The sequence below is a fragment of the Balaenoptera borealis genome (assembly GCF_965194805.1).
Source record: "Balaenoptera borealis genome assembly, chromosome: 15".
Lineage (NCBI taxonomy): Eukaryota > Metazoa > Chordata > Mammalia > Artiodactyla > Balaenopteridae > Balaenoptera > Balaenoptera borealis.
Window position 1 is genome coordinate 9,247,805 of NC_138871.1, and position 17,640 is coordinate 9,265,444.

A 17,640-nucleotide genomic window follows, 5' to 3' on the forward strand; every position below is an offset into this window, starting at 1 on the left:
GAACACTGTGTCTACCCATCGTTGTGTCTTCAGTGCCTGTGCCTGGCACGTCCGTCTCAATTGGCGTGGAATGCATGAGAGAACTGAGTGACCAGGTTCCTAAGACTGCGATTCATTTCCCCAAGCCTCCCATCAATGACCCGGGTCCTTCCCTGTACCACCACCCCATCCCCCATCCCCACACCACTCACCAGGCGGTCCCGAGTGAACTGGAGGAGGTTGAGGCAGTTCATGCGGAAGCTGACGTCCTCCCAGTAGGAGGTCACGGCCACGACGGGCTTGGTGTTGTACCAGGGCACATAATGGTAGATGTTCCCTGAGACACAGAGACACGAGCAGGGGTGGGGGCTGGAGGTCTGAGGGACAGTGTTCCCTCACTGTGTCCCCTCAGAGGACCTTTCTTGGGCTACTTCATTCCTCTAGGGTCTGCTACGCATCCTCACTGGACCCCTCCTGCTGGAAGGTGGGCTGCAGGCCAGTCCAGGACGGACGCGCTTTGATGAGCACAGTCGGCTGGCCGGAGCATTCACTGTGCTCAGTGTCACACAGCCTTACAGAGCCCCCAGTTTACAGGTGGGAAAACCCAGGCTAGTGATGGGAAGCAGTTTCCCTGTGGTGGCACAACCAGGTGGTATAACGCAGGCATTCAGTTCCAGAGCCCGTGCCCCTAACTCAGGCAAGATGTCAAGGCCAGGGGCCTGCCCTGAGGTAGGGTCTTCCTTCTGGGTGGTGGGTAGGCACAGGAGGAGTGGGTCCTGGGTTCAGGAGGCCCAGGGTTTGGTTGGCGTGGGCAGACATCTGACACGAAGGGCCTGCCCGTGCAGAGGAGTGGCGTAGAGGAGCAAACATGGACAAAAGCCAGTGATGGGCTTGGCAGGCTGGGTCTCCTGGCCATGATCCTTATTGAAAAGAGCGGGGGGCTTCCCTGGTGGGGCAGTGGTTAAGAATCCACCTGCCAATGCAGGGGACACGGGTTCGAGCCCTGGTCCGGGAAGATCCCACATGCCGCGGAGCAGCTAAGCCCGTGCACCACAACTACTGAGGATGCGCTCTAGAACCTGTGCTCTGCAACAAGAGAAGCCACCGCAATGAGAAGCCCATGCACCGCAACGAAGAGTAGCCCCACCGCTCGCCGCAGCTAGAGAAAGCCCACGCACAGCAACGAAGACCCATCGCAGCCAAAACATAAAATAATAAGTAAATTTATTAAAGAAAAGAAAAGAGGGGGGGAAAGCTAGATGAAGCATAAAGGAATCTTTTTTTTTTTTTTGGCCGCACTGTGTGGCTTTCGGGATTTTAGTTCCCCGACCAGGGATCGAACCCGAGCCCATGAGAATGAAAGCGCAGAGTCCTAACCACTGGACCACCAGGGAATTCCCAAGGGATTCTTTTTATGAGATGTATTGCTGGGTTGACATAAAAGCAAGAAATCCACAGAAACCAAAAATAAAGTAAAAGCAGAAAGTCTGTGAGGCAAGTGGAAGCAAAGCAGACTTTTGTCCTCTGAGTTTCTGGCAAATCTTGGAGAACCGGTTCTTCTCTTTGACAACTGCCAGGGCCCAGGAGAGAAAGCCGAGCACTGCCTGGGGTGGGCAGTCTAACAGGACACCCCATGTGATATGGGTGGAATTGCATCCCCTATAAAACTATGTTGAAGTCCCAATCCCTGCTACCTTTGCATGTGACCTTATTTGGAAATAGGGTCATTGCAGCTGTAATTAGGTAAGACGAGATCGTACTGGAGTAGGTTGGACCCTTAACCCATAATGACTGGTGTCCTTATAAGCAGAGGAGAGGGACAGAGAGATGACAGGCTTGTAGAGACACAGAGACAGAGGCAGAACGCCGTGCAGAGATGGAGGCAGAGATGCAGTGATACATCTACAAGCCAAGGAGCACCGAAGATGGCAGGCAGCCTGCAGGAGCTGGGAGAGAGACGTGGAAGAGATTCTCCCCCGGGTCCATCAGAAGGAATCAACCCACCAACACCTTGATTTCAGACTTCTAGCCTCCAGAACTGTGAGAGAACTCATTCGTGTTGTTATAAGCCGCCCAATTTGTGGTACATTCTGATGGCAGCCCGAGCAAACTAATCTGCTATGCAGAGCTGGCACTGCCAACCCTAAACCCTCAATCAGTGAGAAAGAATCCACCACACGGAAGAAGACAGTAAGGAAACTCGCCCATCTCCAGCGTGGCTCCGGGTAGAGGGGCAGGAATTTTCCCCAAAATTTGTAACCACAAGTGAGGACTCATGCAGGTTGCATTCTGCACTCATGCCACCTGCACGGTCTGGAGAAAACTTGATGCGGTCTCTGGTTGGCAGTGCCCCAGGTAACTAGAGGAGGCAAAGACAAATCCTCACTGGAGCATGAAATTTGGGTCAAGTCCCAAAGGATTCCCACAGATAAAGTTCCAAGAAAACGAGCAGCTAAGAAGCAATATACATACCCTCTACCCCAGCAATTCTGCTCCTAAGTATACAACCAGCAGAAAGGCATAGAGCAGCATTATCAAAAGAAAAATGTTCACAGCAGCACCACTCATAACAGTCCAAAATTAGCAACCACCAAAATCTCCTTCAGCAGTAGAAGGCATAAATAAATTACGGTATTTGCACAATGGAATACTACACAGCAATGAGAATAAATGAGCCACAACTACACCCAACAGCATTTAGGTTTGTGAATACATTTCACAAATAAAATGATGAGCAAAAGAAGCCAGGCACAAAACAATACATACTATATGATTTCTTTTATATAAAGTTAAAAACCAGACAAAGCCAACTGGCAGTTAGGAGAGGGGTAGCAGCCCTTGGTAGAGGGGGGCTGAGGGGCTCAAGGGGCCTCTGGGATGTTGGGACTTTGTTTCGTGGTCTGAATGTTGTTATGTGGGTATGTTTGCCTTGCGATAATTCATTGAGCTGGACGCTTTGGTTTGTGTACTTTTCCATAGATGTGTTATACTTGAACCAAAAGTTTACTCAAGAATTTAAGAAAATAGTGGGAGCAAAAAAGGCAACATACATAAAATACAGTGGGTCAAATGGTGGAAAATGCTATGGAGAAGCATGAAGTGAGGGAGAGGGATAGGGATCTGCCAGAAGTTTTTAATAGAGTGGTTGATTACCTAAGGCCTCTCCTGAAAAATCTAGAAGAAATTATGCAGAATGCAGCCCAGAGAGATGAAAAACGTGGAAGAAAGATTTTTTTTTTAATGGTCCATATTAAATGGACCAGATTTGATAGCTTGCTTGCTTGCTTGTTTGCTTTCTTTCTTTCTTTCTCTCTTGGCTGCGTTGGGTCTTTGTTGCTGCCCGTGGGCTTTCTCTAGCTGCGGTGAGCAGGGGCTACTCTTCGTTGTGGTGCGTGGGCTTCTCATTGCGGTGGCTTCTCTTGTTGCGGTGGCTTCTCTTGTTGCGGAGCATGGGCTCTTAGGCGCACAGATTTCAGTAGTTGTGGCACTCAGGCTCAGTAGTTGTGGCTCACGGGCTCTAGAGCACAGGCTCAGTAGTTGTGGTGCACGGGCTTTGTTGCCCCGCGGCATGTGGGATCTTCCTGGACCAGGGCTCGAACCCGTGTCCCCTGCGTTAGCAGGCAGATTCTTAAACACTCTGCCACCAGGGAAGTCCCGAAAGATTTTTAAATGTGCAGAACAGAATGAGAAGTTCCACAGAGGATAGAGTGAATTCGAGACAGAGCTAGGAAAGAAAAGGGGAAGAGGTAATTTTCAAAGAGAAAATATTTTATAATTATCCAGAATTGTTGGAAAGATGCCTGTTTCAGACCCTGGCACTGAGTGAATCACTGGAATGATAAATAAGCAGAGATCCATGACTGGGGCTCTCAGATATGAGCGTGCCAATACAAGATAGCAATTTTCTTCTTCTACTACTCTTGGAGAGCATACAAAAGCAACAAGGAGAAGGAAAATAACTCAATTTTCAGCAAAACAAGGAGACAGATATAATCTGCAGGTTCAAAATACACATAAGGGCTGCCAAAAGCAACTGTGAGTGCCCTAGAAGCTGCAAGTGTTGAAGGGTGGCAGAAGTCACCTGGGGGGAATGAATAGCAAGACAGACAGCGAGAGTCACGGCTTGATGGGAGCCGAGGGCAGAAAGTGCCAGCAAAAATACACCCCCAGAACGAACTCAGGAGTCAGACAAGGACATGTGAGCCGGCAAAACTCAGAAAACGAATAGAAAAAAAACAAAAACATCACAGGAAGGAAGACCACATGAAAGGAAGCCCAAGGGACATTAGACTCTGCAGACAATCCAGTGAGAGGCACAGAAATAAGAAAAGCGACCAAAATAAGATGGAAATAAAGAGCCAAGAAGGATCAGGGAGAAAATGACAGATACAGAAGAAAACCAAGGAGAAATGTTAAGCCCATAAATGGAGACCCCAAAGTAGAAAACCTGAACAATGGAACAGAATATTTAAAAATATAATTTAAAAAAACTCACATGGGAAAAGGATAGTCCTTTTATCAAATGGTGCTTGAAAAATTGGATACCCATATGCCAATTAATTCAAAATGAATCATAGAGCTAAATGTAAGAATTAAAACTAAAACATTTTAGAAGAAAAAATTGGAGAAAATCTTCATGATCCTGGGTTGGGCAAAGAGTTCTTAGATATGACGCGATAAAAGAAAAAAAAAATTGAACTTCAGCCAATTGAAAATGTTTGCACTTCAGAAGACACCATTAAGAAAAGGAAAAGACAAGCCACAGACTATTTGCAAATCATATATCTGATAAAAGACTTGTATTTAGAGTATATAAAGGACTCTTACAACTCAATAATAAGACAAACAATCCAACTAAAAAATGAGCAGAAGATTTGAATAGACATATAAGCAAAGAAGATGCATGAATGGCTAAGAGCACATAAAAAGATGCTCAGTATCATTAGATATTAGGGAAATGCAAATTACAGCCACAATGAGATACATATCCACAGTAATAAATACATAAAAAGAGGAAATAACGAACATTGTCGAGGATGTGAAGAAACTGCAGCATCACACGTTGCTGAGGGAATGTAAAATGGTGCAGTCACCTTAGAAAAGTCTGGCAGTGTCTTAAAAAGCTATTCCACTTCTAGCTATATGTCCACACAGAGACTTGTACATAAACGTTCATAGCAGCTTTATTCATAATAGACACGAAGTAGAGGTAACACAGTGACCATGAACTAATGAGTGGATTAACAAATGATGAATGATACATGTGTATGACGGAATACTATTAGGCGATAAAAGGGAATGAAGGACTGATGTATGCTACACCGTGGATAAGCCTCTACAACATTATGCCAAGTGAAGGCCAGATGCAAAAGGCCACATATTGTACGATGCCTTTAATATGAAAAGTCCAGAAAAAGTAAATACACAGAGACAGAAGGAGATTGGTAGTTGTGTGGGCCCTGGGATGGGAATGCGAGAATGACTCCAAACAAACATGAGGGATTTCTTGGGGAGATATGTTCTAAGATGGGGCACGGTGATGGCTGTCCAACTCTGTAAATTTACTAAAATTTATTGAATGGTAAAAAACAAGTGGATTTTATGGTATGTAAATTACACCACTAAATAAATTACTAACAAAAGAAAAGAAGACTTGAATCTACATATTGAAAGGTACACCATATGCCAGGGAAAACTGACCCCAGAGGATGAACATGTGGCCACATCCTACTGAAGTTATTGGACTTTCAAGATAAAGAAAGAACCTTTGGGCAGCTGGACAAAAAAATGAAGAAATTTATAGGGGAAAAAAAAAATCAGAAAGAGAAAAGGTATTAGTTACGAAACTTTAAGAAACCACAAACTTCTAGAAAGAAGCATGAGAGAATCCCTTAATAAATTTGGAGTGGAAAAGATCTAATTATGACTCAGAAGCCAGAAGCCATAAAACAAATAGTTTGCATACATTAAAAAAAAAGTTTTCATGGGGGAAAAAAAACCCCAGAACACCATAAGCAAAGCTATGAGACAAATAGAAGATACATATTTAGAGCTCATATCACAAAGGCCTAATTTCCCTAATATTTGAAAGGATACTAGAAATCAATAAGAAAATGGCTAACATCCCAATAGAATAAAAGAGAAAATTATATAAACAGTCAGCTAACACCAAGGGAAATACAAATGACTTTTAAACATATGAAAATATGTCTAACCTCATTTATAATGCGAGAAATGCAAATGACAACTATACCAAAATACCATTTTTCACTTATCGGACTGATAAAAATCCAAAAGTTTATGCCAGATTTTGATAAGGCTCTCACATTTCAGGAGTGTACAATGGTACAACATTTATGGAGGATAATCAGTCAGGGTCCAGCCAGGAAAAGAAAACATCATACCAGATATTTGAAACAGAGGGGATTTGATAGAGAAAATATGTTTATGAAAGGGCCAAGAGATCAAAAAGGGGAAACTGAAGTTACTGAGATATTAGTAACTGGAGGAAGAAGCTACTACTTCCATGGCTGGGGGGAAGGGACGCAGTGGTATGACCAGAGACAAACGCAGAGCCATGGCTGCATCACTGAGTTTGCTGCACGGGGTACTGGAACCACTCAGAAAATGATGCCCAGCCAGTAGTGAAACTGAAGAGGAGGGGCTGCCTGGCCAAGGCTGGAACCATGGAGAGATGGGAGTCAAGCTGGGATCTCTGAAGGGATGTAGCTACTTCCAGAGACGTCTCCTGAATCAGAGAGAGAGAGGAAGAGGAAGGGGAAGAAGGAGGAGGAGGGGGAAAGAGATGAGAGGAGGGGAGGAGAGGAGAAGAGAAGGGAAGAGAACAAGAATATCTCCCCTTCTATCACCTGACAAGGGAATTTGGGAAATGGAGTTTGCAGGTGTTCAGCCCCTGAGCTATGGAGTGAGGAAGGGCAAGAATGAAGCTTGATAGAGAACAAAGCATGCAAAGGTCCCCTCTTGCTGGAGGAGCTGAGAGCAAACGAGAAAATGACCAGCACCGAGGGCAGTTTTGCAATATCTGCCAAGATGCAAACACACTTTGACCAGTTCCATTTTGGGAAATGAATCCTACTGATGTACTGATTCATGTGAAATAATTTACGAATAAGACTGTGTCTTAGCAGCATTATTTGCAATAGTAAAAGATTGGAAAGTTACACACACACAACCCCACAGAGAATAAAATAAGGCGAGATATTTTTAGATATTGCACAGATTAAACAGATAACAATAAGAAACTATGGTGGAAAATAGTTTGATGGTTCCTCAAAAAGTTAAACATGGAATTACCGCTCCTAGGTATAAAACCCCAAATAATTAAAAACAGGGACTCAAACAGGTATGTGTACACCAATGTTCATAGCAGCACTATTCACAATAGCCAAAAAGGTGGAAGCAACGAAAGTGTCCATCAACAGATGAAGAGTTAAACAAAATGTGATATGTACATACAATTAGATATTATTCAGCCATAAAAAGGAATGCAGTTCTCACACATGCTACAATATGGATAAAAACATTATGCTAACTGAAATAAACCAGACATAAAGGACAAATATTATATGATTCCACGTACACAAAGTATCTAGAATAGGCAAATCCAGAAAGACAAAAAGTAGAATAGAGGTTACCAGGAGCTCGGTGGAGGAGGAAAAGGGGATTTATTGTTTAATGGGTAGAGTTTCTGTTTAGGATGATGAAAGAATTCTCGAAATAGTGGTGATTGTTAAACATTGTGAATGTACTTAATTCCACATTTAAAAATGGTTAAAATGGTAAAATTTTATGTTATATATATTTTGCCACAATAAAAAAAGTAAAGATATTATGAACAATTTTATGCTGAAATATTTGAAAACTTAGATGAAATTTATAAATTCCTAGACAAATTAAACTTACCAAAATTGACTTTAAAAGACAGAAAAGCTGAATAGGCGTAAAGTAAAATAAATCTGTATTTAAATAATTGCAGAAAAAACCCACCAGCTTCATATTTAGAGGTGAGTTCTGCCAAACTTTCAAGGAATACATGATTCCAGTCTTACCCAAATGCTCCTAGAGAGTAAAACGAAGAAATGCTACTCAATCAATTTCATGAGGTAGTATAACTTGATATTAAAACCAAACAAGGACATTACAAGAAAAATATTGCAGTCAATCTCATTCATAAATACAGATGCAAAAATCCTAATCAAAGTACTAGCAAACCTTGTGTCCACCTAGAGGCGTGGGATAGGGAGGGTGGGAGGGAGACGCAAGAGGGAGGAGATATGGGGATGTATGTATATGTATAGCTGATTCACTTTGTTATACAGCAGAAACTAACACACCATTGTAAAGCAATTATACTCCAATAAAGATGTTTAAAAAAAAAAATCAGGCAAAAAAAAAAATACTAGCAAACCAATTTGAGAGTGTATAACAAAGGTGAAAATACAATTATGCTATTATAATTGTATTACATATTATATGTAATAAATATAACAATTATTATATGTAAAGTAGCATAATATTAACTCAAGGTAGACTCTGATAGGTTAAGGGTCACTATTGTAACCCCCAAGCAACCACTAAAAATAATCAAAGATGTATAGCTAGTAAGTCAATAGCGAAGATAGAATGCAAAACTAAAACCAAACCAAAACAAAACAAATAAAAACATTTGATTAGGGCTTCCCTGGTGGCACAGTGGTTGAGAATCTGCCTGCCAATGCAGGGGACACGGGTTCGAGCCCTGGTCTGGGAAGATCCCACATGCCGCGGAGCAACTGGGCCCGTGAGCCACAATTACTGAGCCTGCGCATCTGGAGCCTGTGCTCCGCAACAAGAGAGGCCGCGACAGTGAGAGGCCTGCGCACCGTGATGAAGAGTGGCCCCCGCTCGCCGCAACTAGAGAAATCCCTCGCACAGAGACGAAGACCCAACACAGCCATAAATAAATAAATAAAATTAAAAAACAAAACAAAACAAAAAAAAACATTTGGTTAAAACAAAAGACAGGAAAATTCCAGCAGGCTTTTTTTGGTAGAAATTGTCAAGCTGATGCTAATATTTGTATGAAAATGGAAAGGAACCAGAATAGCCAGAAATTGTATTATTTTGTAAAAGAACAACAAAGTTGGAAGACTTACACTACCTGATTTCAAGACTTGCTTTAGAGCTACCGTAATCAAGACAGTGTGATATTGGCATAAAGATAGACAAACAGATCAATGGAACAGAATAGGGATTCTAGAAGAGACCCACAATATATGGTTGATCAATTTTCACCAAAGGTGTCAAAGTTATTCAATGTGGAAATGAATAGTCTTTTCAACAAATGGTGCTGAATTGGATATCTGTATAGACCAAAAGAATTCTGAGCCCTCCCTCATATTAGATACAAAAATTAAGTCAAGTTAGGCCATAATCCTAAACAAAGAAGCTAAACTTATAAAGCTTATAGAATGAAACACAGGAGAATATCTTCACGATCTTGGTTTGGGGTAGACAATTAGTTCTTAGACCACATAATGCACTACTCTAAAAGATAAGCTAATCAACAAATTAAACATCAGAATTCGAAACTTTTGATCTTCCTAAGACACTGCTTGGAAATTGAAAAATCAAACCACAGAGTGGAAGAAAATATTAGCAGAACATATCTGACAAAGGACTTGTATCCAAAATATAAAAGAACTCCTGCGATGTCATATAAAAAGACAATGAAAGATAGGCAAAAACGTGAACAGTCCTTTCACTAAAGAAAGATATGTGAGCATGAAAAGATGCTTGGTATCATTAGTGATTAAAGAAATGGAAATTAAAATTACAACTAGGGGGATTTCCCTGGTGGTGTAGTGGTTAAGAATCCGCCTGCCAATGCAGGGGACACGGGTTCGATCCCTGGTCTGGGAAGATCCCACATGCCGTGGAGCAACTAAGCCCGTGCGCCACAACTACTGAGCCTGCGCTCTAGAGCCCACAAGCCACAACTACTGAGCCTGCGTGCCACAACTACTGAAGCCCGTGTGCCTAGAGCCCTTGCTCTGCAACAAGAGAAGCCACCACAATGAGAAGCCTGCGCTCCACAGCGAAGAGTAGCCCCCGCTCACTGCAACTAGAGAAAGCCCGTGCGCAGCAAAGAACACCCAACGCAGCCAAAAATAAATAAATAAATAAATAAATTTATTAAAAAAATAAATTAAAAAAAAATTACAATTAGGTACAACCTCACACCCACCAGAATGACTCAAACGAAAAAGGCTAACAATATCAAAAGCTGACAAGGATGAGGAGCAGTGGAACACTCACACGTTGCTGCGGGCGTGTAAAATGGTACAACCACTTTGGAAAAATGTTAGGTATTTTCTTTAAAACCCAAATTCCGTTTATAGGTATTTACCCAAGAGAAACGCAAGAACATTTCCACAAAAAAATTTGTACAAGAATGTTCATAGTAGCTTTACTCATAATACACCAAAACTTGAATCAACCCAAATGTCCATGAACAGGGGAATGGATAAATAAACTGTCATATTCATATAATGGAATACTATCATATAATGTCATATTCATATAATGGAATACTGAAATATGCAACAACATGGACGAATATCTAGAACACTAGGCTGAGCTAAAGAAGCCATAGGAAAAGAAAGGGTACCATATGCATGATTTCATTTACGTGAAGTTGTAGAACAAGCAAAACAAATCTATAGTGATAGAAAGCACAACGATTGCCCGCAGGGTTTGCAGAGATTGCCTGAAAAGGGGTACATGGCAGCTTCGTTGGGTGACGGAAATTTCTACTCATGATGGCTACATGGATGTATGTATGTGCCCAAATTCATCCAACTGTACACTTAAAGTCTGTGCATTTTATTGTTTGTAAATAATACCTCAATAAAAAAAAGAAAAAGCCACAATTAAGAGAATGAAAGCTCCAAAGTTGGAGAAGATATTTACAACACACACATATCTGACAGAAGATTATTCCCAGAAAAAAATAACATACAAATCAATAAGAAAAATACAGCCAGGGACTTCCCTGGTGGTGCAGTGGTTAAGAATCCTCCTGCCGGGCTTCCCTGGTGGCGCAGTGGTTGAGAATCTGCCTGCCAATGCAGGGGACACGGGTTCGAGCCCTGGTCTGGGAAGATCCCACATGCCACGGAGCAACTGGGCCCGTGAGCCACAATTGCTGAGCCTGCGCGTCTGGAGCCTGTGCTCCGCAACAAGAGAGGCCGCGATGGTGAGAGGCCCGCGCACCGCGATGAAGAGTGGTCCCCACTTGCCGCAACTAGAGAAGGCCCTCGCACAGAAACGAAGACTCAACACAGTCATAAATAAATAAATAAAAGAACGTGAATTTCTAAAAAAAAAAAAAATGTTTAAAAAGAATCCTCCTGCCAACGCAGGGGACACGGGTTTGAGCTCTGGTCCGAGAAGATCCCACATGCCAAGGAGCAACTAAGCCAGTACGCTGCAACTACGCTCTAGGGCCCATGCTCTGCAACAAGAGAAGCCACTGCAATGAGAAACCTGCGCACCACAACAAAGAGTAGCTCCTGCTCACCGCAATTAGAGAAAAGCCCGCACACAGCAACAAAGACTCAACACAGCCAAAAAAACAAAGAAAAAAAGAAAAATACAGCCAAATAGAATAATAGAGGGACTTCCCTGGCGGTCCAGTGGTTAAGATTGCACGCTCCCAATGCAGGGGGTGCGGCTTCAATACCTGGTGGGGGAACTAAGATCCCACAAGCCATGCTCGGCTCGGCCAAAAAAAAAATCTACAAACAATAAATGCTGGAGAGGGTGTGGAGAAAAGGGAACCCTCTTACACTGTTGGGAATGTAAATTGGTACAACCATCATGGAGAACATTATGGAGGTTCCTTAGAAAACTAAATATAGAGCTACCATATGATCCAGCAATCCCACTCCTGGGCATATATCTGGACAAAACCATAATTTGAAAAGATACATGCACCCCAATGTTCATTGCAGCACTATTTACAACAGCCAAGACATGGAAGCAACCTAAATGTCCATCGACAGAGGAGTGGATAAAGAAGATGTGGTACATATATACAATGGAATATTACTTAGCCATAAAAAGAATGAAATAATGCCATTTGCAGCAACATGGATGGACCTAGAGATTGCCATACTGAGTGAAGTCAGCCAGATAGACATAGACAAATATCATGTGATATTGCTTATATGTGGAATCTAAAAAAAAATGGTACAGGGAGTTCTCCGGTGGCCTAGTGGTTAGGATTCTGGGCTTTCACTGCTGTGGCCTGGGTTCAATCCTTGGTCGGGGAACTGAGATCCCACAAGCCATGCGGCGTGGCCAAAAAAAAAATTGGTACAAATGAACTTATTTACAAAACAGAAATAGAGTCACAGATGTAGAAAACTAACTTATGGTTACCAGGGGAGAAAGAAGGGAAAGGGATAAATTGGGAGATTGGGATTGACATATACCCACCACTATATATAAAATAGATAACTAATAAGGACCTACTGTATAGCACAGGGAACTCTACTCAATAGTCTGCAATGGCCTATATAGGAAAAGAATCTAAAAAAGAGTGGATATATGTATATGTACAACTGATTCACTTTGCTGTACACCTGCAACTAACACAACATTGTAAATCAACTATACGCCAATAAAAATTGAAAAAGAAAGATGAGGAAAGACAAATGCTTGGAAACATATGAAAAGGTGCTCAACCTCCATTTATAACCAGGAAATTGCAAATCAAGATCTTGTAATATACCCACCAGACTGGCAGGAATGAAAAGGCTGGGCAAGGTCAAGTACTAGTGAGAACGCAGAGTAATAGCAACTCTCATACCATGCTGATGAGAGTGTAATTTGGTACAATTACTTTTGCTTTGAATTTCTCTTCCACTCCTGGGTATATAATTTAGAGGAAGTCTTACACTTGTGACCAAGAGACATGTACAAGAATGTTCACAACATTATTACGGTAGATGAAAACGGTACAATCTAAATGTCTACATAAACCACATAATTTGTGGTATAATCATGCAGTGGAATATGCACAGAAATGAAAATGAACGTCAGCTTACATACTGATATAAAAATTTAATATTGAGCAAAAGATGTGAAACAGATGAATACAGACTGAAAGTTTCCATATATATAAAATGCAAAAATAGTATGCTGTTTAGGATAGCATACAAAGGTGGTAAAAATTTAAAAAGAAAAGCAAGGATGTGATTATCGCAAGACTCAGCATCGTGCTATTTCTTGGGTAAGTGGATGTGGGTAGAGCACACGTGGAACTTCTAAGATGCTTCGGCAATTTTCATCCTCTCTAAGATAATTTTTTACTTTTTAAGCTGGGTGGTGAGTTCATGGGTGCACGTTTTATTATTCTTCTTTAAACTATACATATACATTTCATATACTTTTTGTATATATTTCATAATTTAAAAACAAGTAGACCATTATGCTAAGTGAAAGAAGCAGTCACCGAGGACCATACATTGTTTGATTCTATTTATATGAAATGTCCAGGATAGGAAACTCTATAAGACAGCAAGTAGGTCAGTGGTTGCCTAAGGTTGGAGAGGTAGAGGAGAAATAGCTACTGGGTACAGGGTTTCCTTTCGGAGTGATGAAAACGTCATAAAATTGACCACGGTGATAGCAGCACAATTCTGTGAATATACTAAAAACTACTGAATTGTGTACTTTACATGGATGAATTGCATGGTGTGTGAATTATATTTCAAAAAAAGCTGTTATTAAAAAAACAGGCAGACAAGGGGGATGCATGGAAAGCCCTCCATGGGTGATAAGAGGGTGAAGCTGACAAAGATGAAAATGAGAGAATGTTCCTCTAGAGCAGTGGTTCTCAAACTTTAGCATGCACCCCAGTCACCTGGAGGGCTTGTTGAAACACAGATTGCTGTTCTGTTTTCTGATTCTGTAGGTCTGGGCTGAAGCCAAGAATATGCATTTCTATCAGTTCCCAGGTGATGCTGATGGGGCTGGCCTAGGGAATGCACTTCGAGAAACTTATAGTGCCCCATGGAAGTGTCCAATGAGTATACATTGGATGAAAGGATGGATGGGTGGATGGGTGGTTGGTTGGATGTTTGGGATAGTGGATGGGTGGTAGTTGAATGGATGAATGCGTGGATAAGTGGATTCATGGATGGATGGAAGGTGGGCAGGTGAGTAGTGGATGGTAGCCACATGGCTGGATGGGGGTGGTTCAGAGTAGTAGGAAAGAAGATGAGGTTGGGAAGCTGTGGTGTGGAATGTAGTGTAGAGAAGGACTTGCAGTCAAAACCTAGTTTCAGTTCTTGTCGTGGGTTCACCACCTACTAGCTAGCTGTGCAATGTTTGGCAGGTAACTTCACCTCCCTGAAGCTCACTTTCCTCATGTCTAATGTGGGTTAACAATGCCTATGAATGTACCATGAGCTAATACCATTAAAAGGACCAACACAGAGCCCAGCATGCACTGGCTGCTCTCTACCCTTTGGTTGGATCTGACTCTTACCATCATATATCACTTGGCTGTACTGTGTGGTGGAGACGAGAGGCTTGTAACTCAGGTCCATCTTGTTTCCATAGTGACCAATGCTGACCTCGAATTGGATCAGGTCCTTAAAGTTGGGCATCATGGTACAGGAAAGGAAGATGACGCACAGCCCATACTTTTGGCGGTTCTGGTGCTTCTAAAACAATAACCCACCAATCCCCAGTATGTAAGCCAAGGGATGAACAAGGCTATAGAGACAGGCAGGGAGGCAAGCATGAGGTGCCCAGTTTCTTTCAAAAGCCACCTTTGCTTCTATTCAGGGTGACCTAGACCATCACTGAACCCCTGCCCCCTCTCAAAATCCTGCCTTGACTCCCACTCACTGGCTGATCAAGGGAAGTTCCTCCCAGGACTTCCATCACCTGGCCCCCTCCACCCAGCCAGTCCTGGTTCCTTCTCTTCCTGAAATCAGGCAGGAGGGTCTTCTCCCTGGTCAGGCTAGACTCTGAGTTGGGCCACCCCACCCCTCTCCTTTTTGCCTAAATGCCCCCCATCGGATGAGACCGAGGGTGGGCAAGGGTGCGTGGCGGAGGATGCATACACACTCACACCTGCTCTTGGCTTTTCTCAAACCCCGTCCTCCCACCGCGGGTCCGTCTGCTCAGGTCCTCCATCCATCATGTGAGCCCCTCTCTCATTTCCGCTGTCCACCTCTGCCCTACTTATGCATTCTCCCAGTCTGTTCACTAGCTCAAGTCTCCCCCTCTTAAAAAAATAACCCTCCTGGGGGCTTCTCTGGTGGCGCAGTGGTTAAGAATCTGCCTGCCAATGCAGGGGACACGGGTTCGAGCCCTGGTCCCACATGCCGCGGAGCGACTAAGCCCGTGAGCCACAACTGCTGAGCCTGCGCGTCTGGAGCCTGTGCTCTGCAACGGGAGAGGCCGCGATAGTGAGAGGCCCGCGCACCGCGATGAAGAGTGGCCCCCGCTCGCCGCAACTGGAGAAAGCCCTCGCACAGAAACGAAGACCAAACACAGCCAAAAATTTTAAAATATATAAATAAATAAATTAAAACAAACAAACAAACAAACAAAAAAACCCTCCTTCTCCCGTCTGAGCCACTATTTAGCTGTGACCTGATCTTATCTCCTTCAACTTTGCAGCCAAGTTTCTATGCACTTGCCTCTATGCACCGTCTGTAACTTCTCCCTCCCACCCATGGCAGCCTGGCTTCTCTCCTGACCCAAGGCTACCGGTGTCTTCCTAATAACCAGCGCACACTTTTGGGTCCTCAGCCTTTCTCTCCGCCACATTCAGATCGCTGATCGCTCCTTTCTGCAACTCTCCCCTCCGGCGGCTGCATCAGTTCTCCGCTTTGCAGACTCCCCCTCCGTCTCTCTGCAGTCACCCTTTTCCTTCTCCAGTCTCATAGGCTGTGCTTCCCAGATGGGCTCCAGCCTCAGCTCCCTTCTCCCTTCACTCCACCTACTCCCCAGGGCAATTCCTCCAGAACCTTGGATAGATCCTTGGATGTGTGTTGATGACACATCCCGCTGTCTAGCAGCCTTGGGGACTGGTCTTTGCAGGTGTCTCACAAGCACACGTCAAAGGTGGGATTCATCATCTCCCCCAGACCTGTTCCTCCTTTGGGGAGCCCATGTTGATGTACGCCCCCCACCTTCCCACCTCGCCACCTGAGGCAGAAAATGGGAGTCAGCCTCACTTCTTAGTGTCCTGTTGGTCAGTGGCTCTGATCGTTGTTTCCAAAGGGTCTCTGGCAGCTGCTCCCTCCTCTCCAGTTCTCCTCCCCTGTAACTGTGTCCCCATTTCTCTTAACTGGGTGGCCCAATTTACTCCCTTCCAATCTATTCCTGACTCTCTTCCTCCTGTCCCTTCCTGCCTCAGTGACCCTCCTTGGCTTTCAGGAAGAAATCCAGGCTCCTTAGAACATCATTTCTCCTTAACTGGATTACACATCTCCTAAACTGAAGCCTTGTCTTTACTGGGTCCCCTGACCTCCTGGGATTGGCACAGCAGGAAGCCCCCATAGGGGCTTAGCAAAGACTCAGGTGGATCGACCAAACATTCTCACACATCCAAAAAGCGCATTCCCCTGCTGGCCAGGGCCCCTTCCAATGTCAGGAACGGGACCCACAGCAGACTAGGGGCAGGCAGAGGAGCTCTTCCTTCCTGCGTTACCTCTACGCTGATCACATCTCGGGAGAGATCCTTCATCTTAGCATCTTGATGGGACTTGATGTGGGTGATTAACTCCAGGAAGATTCGGCCTCGATAAGCTAAACCATCCTTAACAATGTTGGGAATAGTCTAGTGTGACAGGAAGGAAAACGGTGAGAAAAGGGAGAGGAAAAAAAAAAAAAAAAACAACCAGGAAAGTCTCCCCTGAAACCTCTGTAGGAAGGACAGGGTTGTCCTGTAACTTCCTACCTAGGGCTGACCACAATCCCAGGGAGGAATTCCAGAAACTCCAGTCACTGCCATGCCTGGAAACCTCTGGGCCCTGAGCCGTCTTCTATACCCTTAGGTCCACTATTCCCCTTCATTCAGTTCTACCTGCTGGCCCACCTGAAGGACCCTGTTCCTGGTAAACCCCTCATGCTTGGAGGGGACTGTGGTACCTACTGAATTATCCCAGCCTGGCCAATCAGGACAGGCCCCGCCTCCTCAGCAACAGTGATTGGTCCAAGGGGAGCACACATGACCTAGGAAGGCCAATTAGAATGCTTCCCTGGCCTTCCCTAGTAGAGGCTTCTATGGTCCTCTTCCCAGCAGGGAGGCCAGACTGCAGTAGGAATGAATGAGGCCCAGGAAAGAGCAGCAGAGATGAGAGATGGAGAGTCTCCTATAATGGCACTGAGGTCCTGGTTTCTGCGGCTCTTCCTCACTCAGAGTCCTTCCCAGCCCCATTCCCTTCTTTTGCCAATTGGCTTTCTGGCATTTACCACCAGTCTTGAATAACCCAGTGCTTTTCCACATTTACCTGTGCTGTTTCTTTTGTTGCCCATGACTTTCCACCTGCCGAAACTCTTACCTGAGGTCTCATCTCAATGTCCCTTCCTCAGTGACTGCCCAGAGCACTCCATCTGTTCCTTTCTTGTGCC

General features: G+C 43.9%; 1 protein-coding gene across 1 annotated transcript in view; it reads right to left on the reverse strand.

The window, feature by feature from the left end:
• Positions 1–17,640, reverse strand: part of FER1L5 (fer-1 like family member 5) — a 341,943-nt gene that overhangs the window by 19,209 nt on the left and 305,094 nt on the right. The window contains exons 19-21 of the mRNA XM_082356503.1: positions 16,718–16,846; positions 14,537–14,714; positions 192–316 (exon numbers count right to left, since the gene is read on the reverse strand). Coding sequence (XP_082212629.1) covers positions 192–316; positions 14,537–14,714; positions 16,718–16,846 — 432 coding nt within the window. The remainder of the gene's footprint in view (positions 1–191; positions 317–14,536; positions 14,715–16,717; positions 16,847–17,640) is intronic.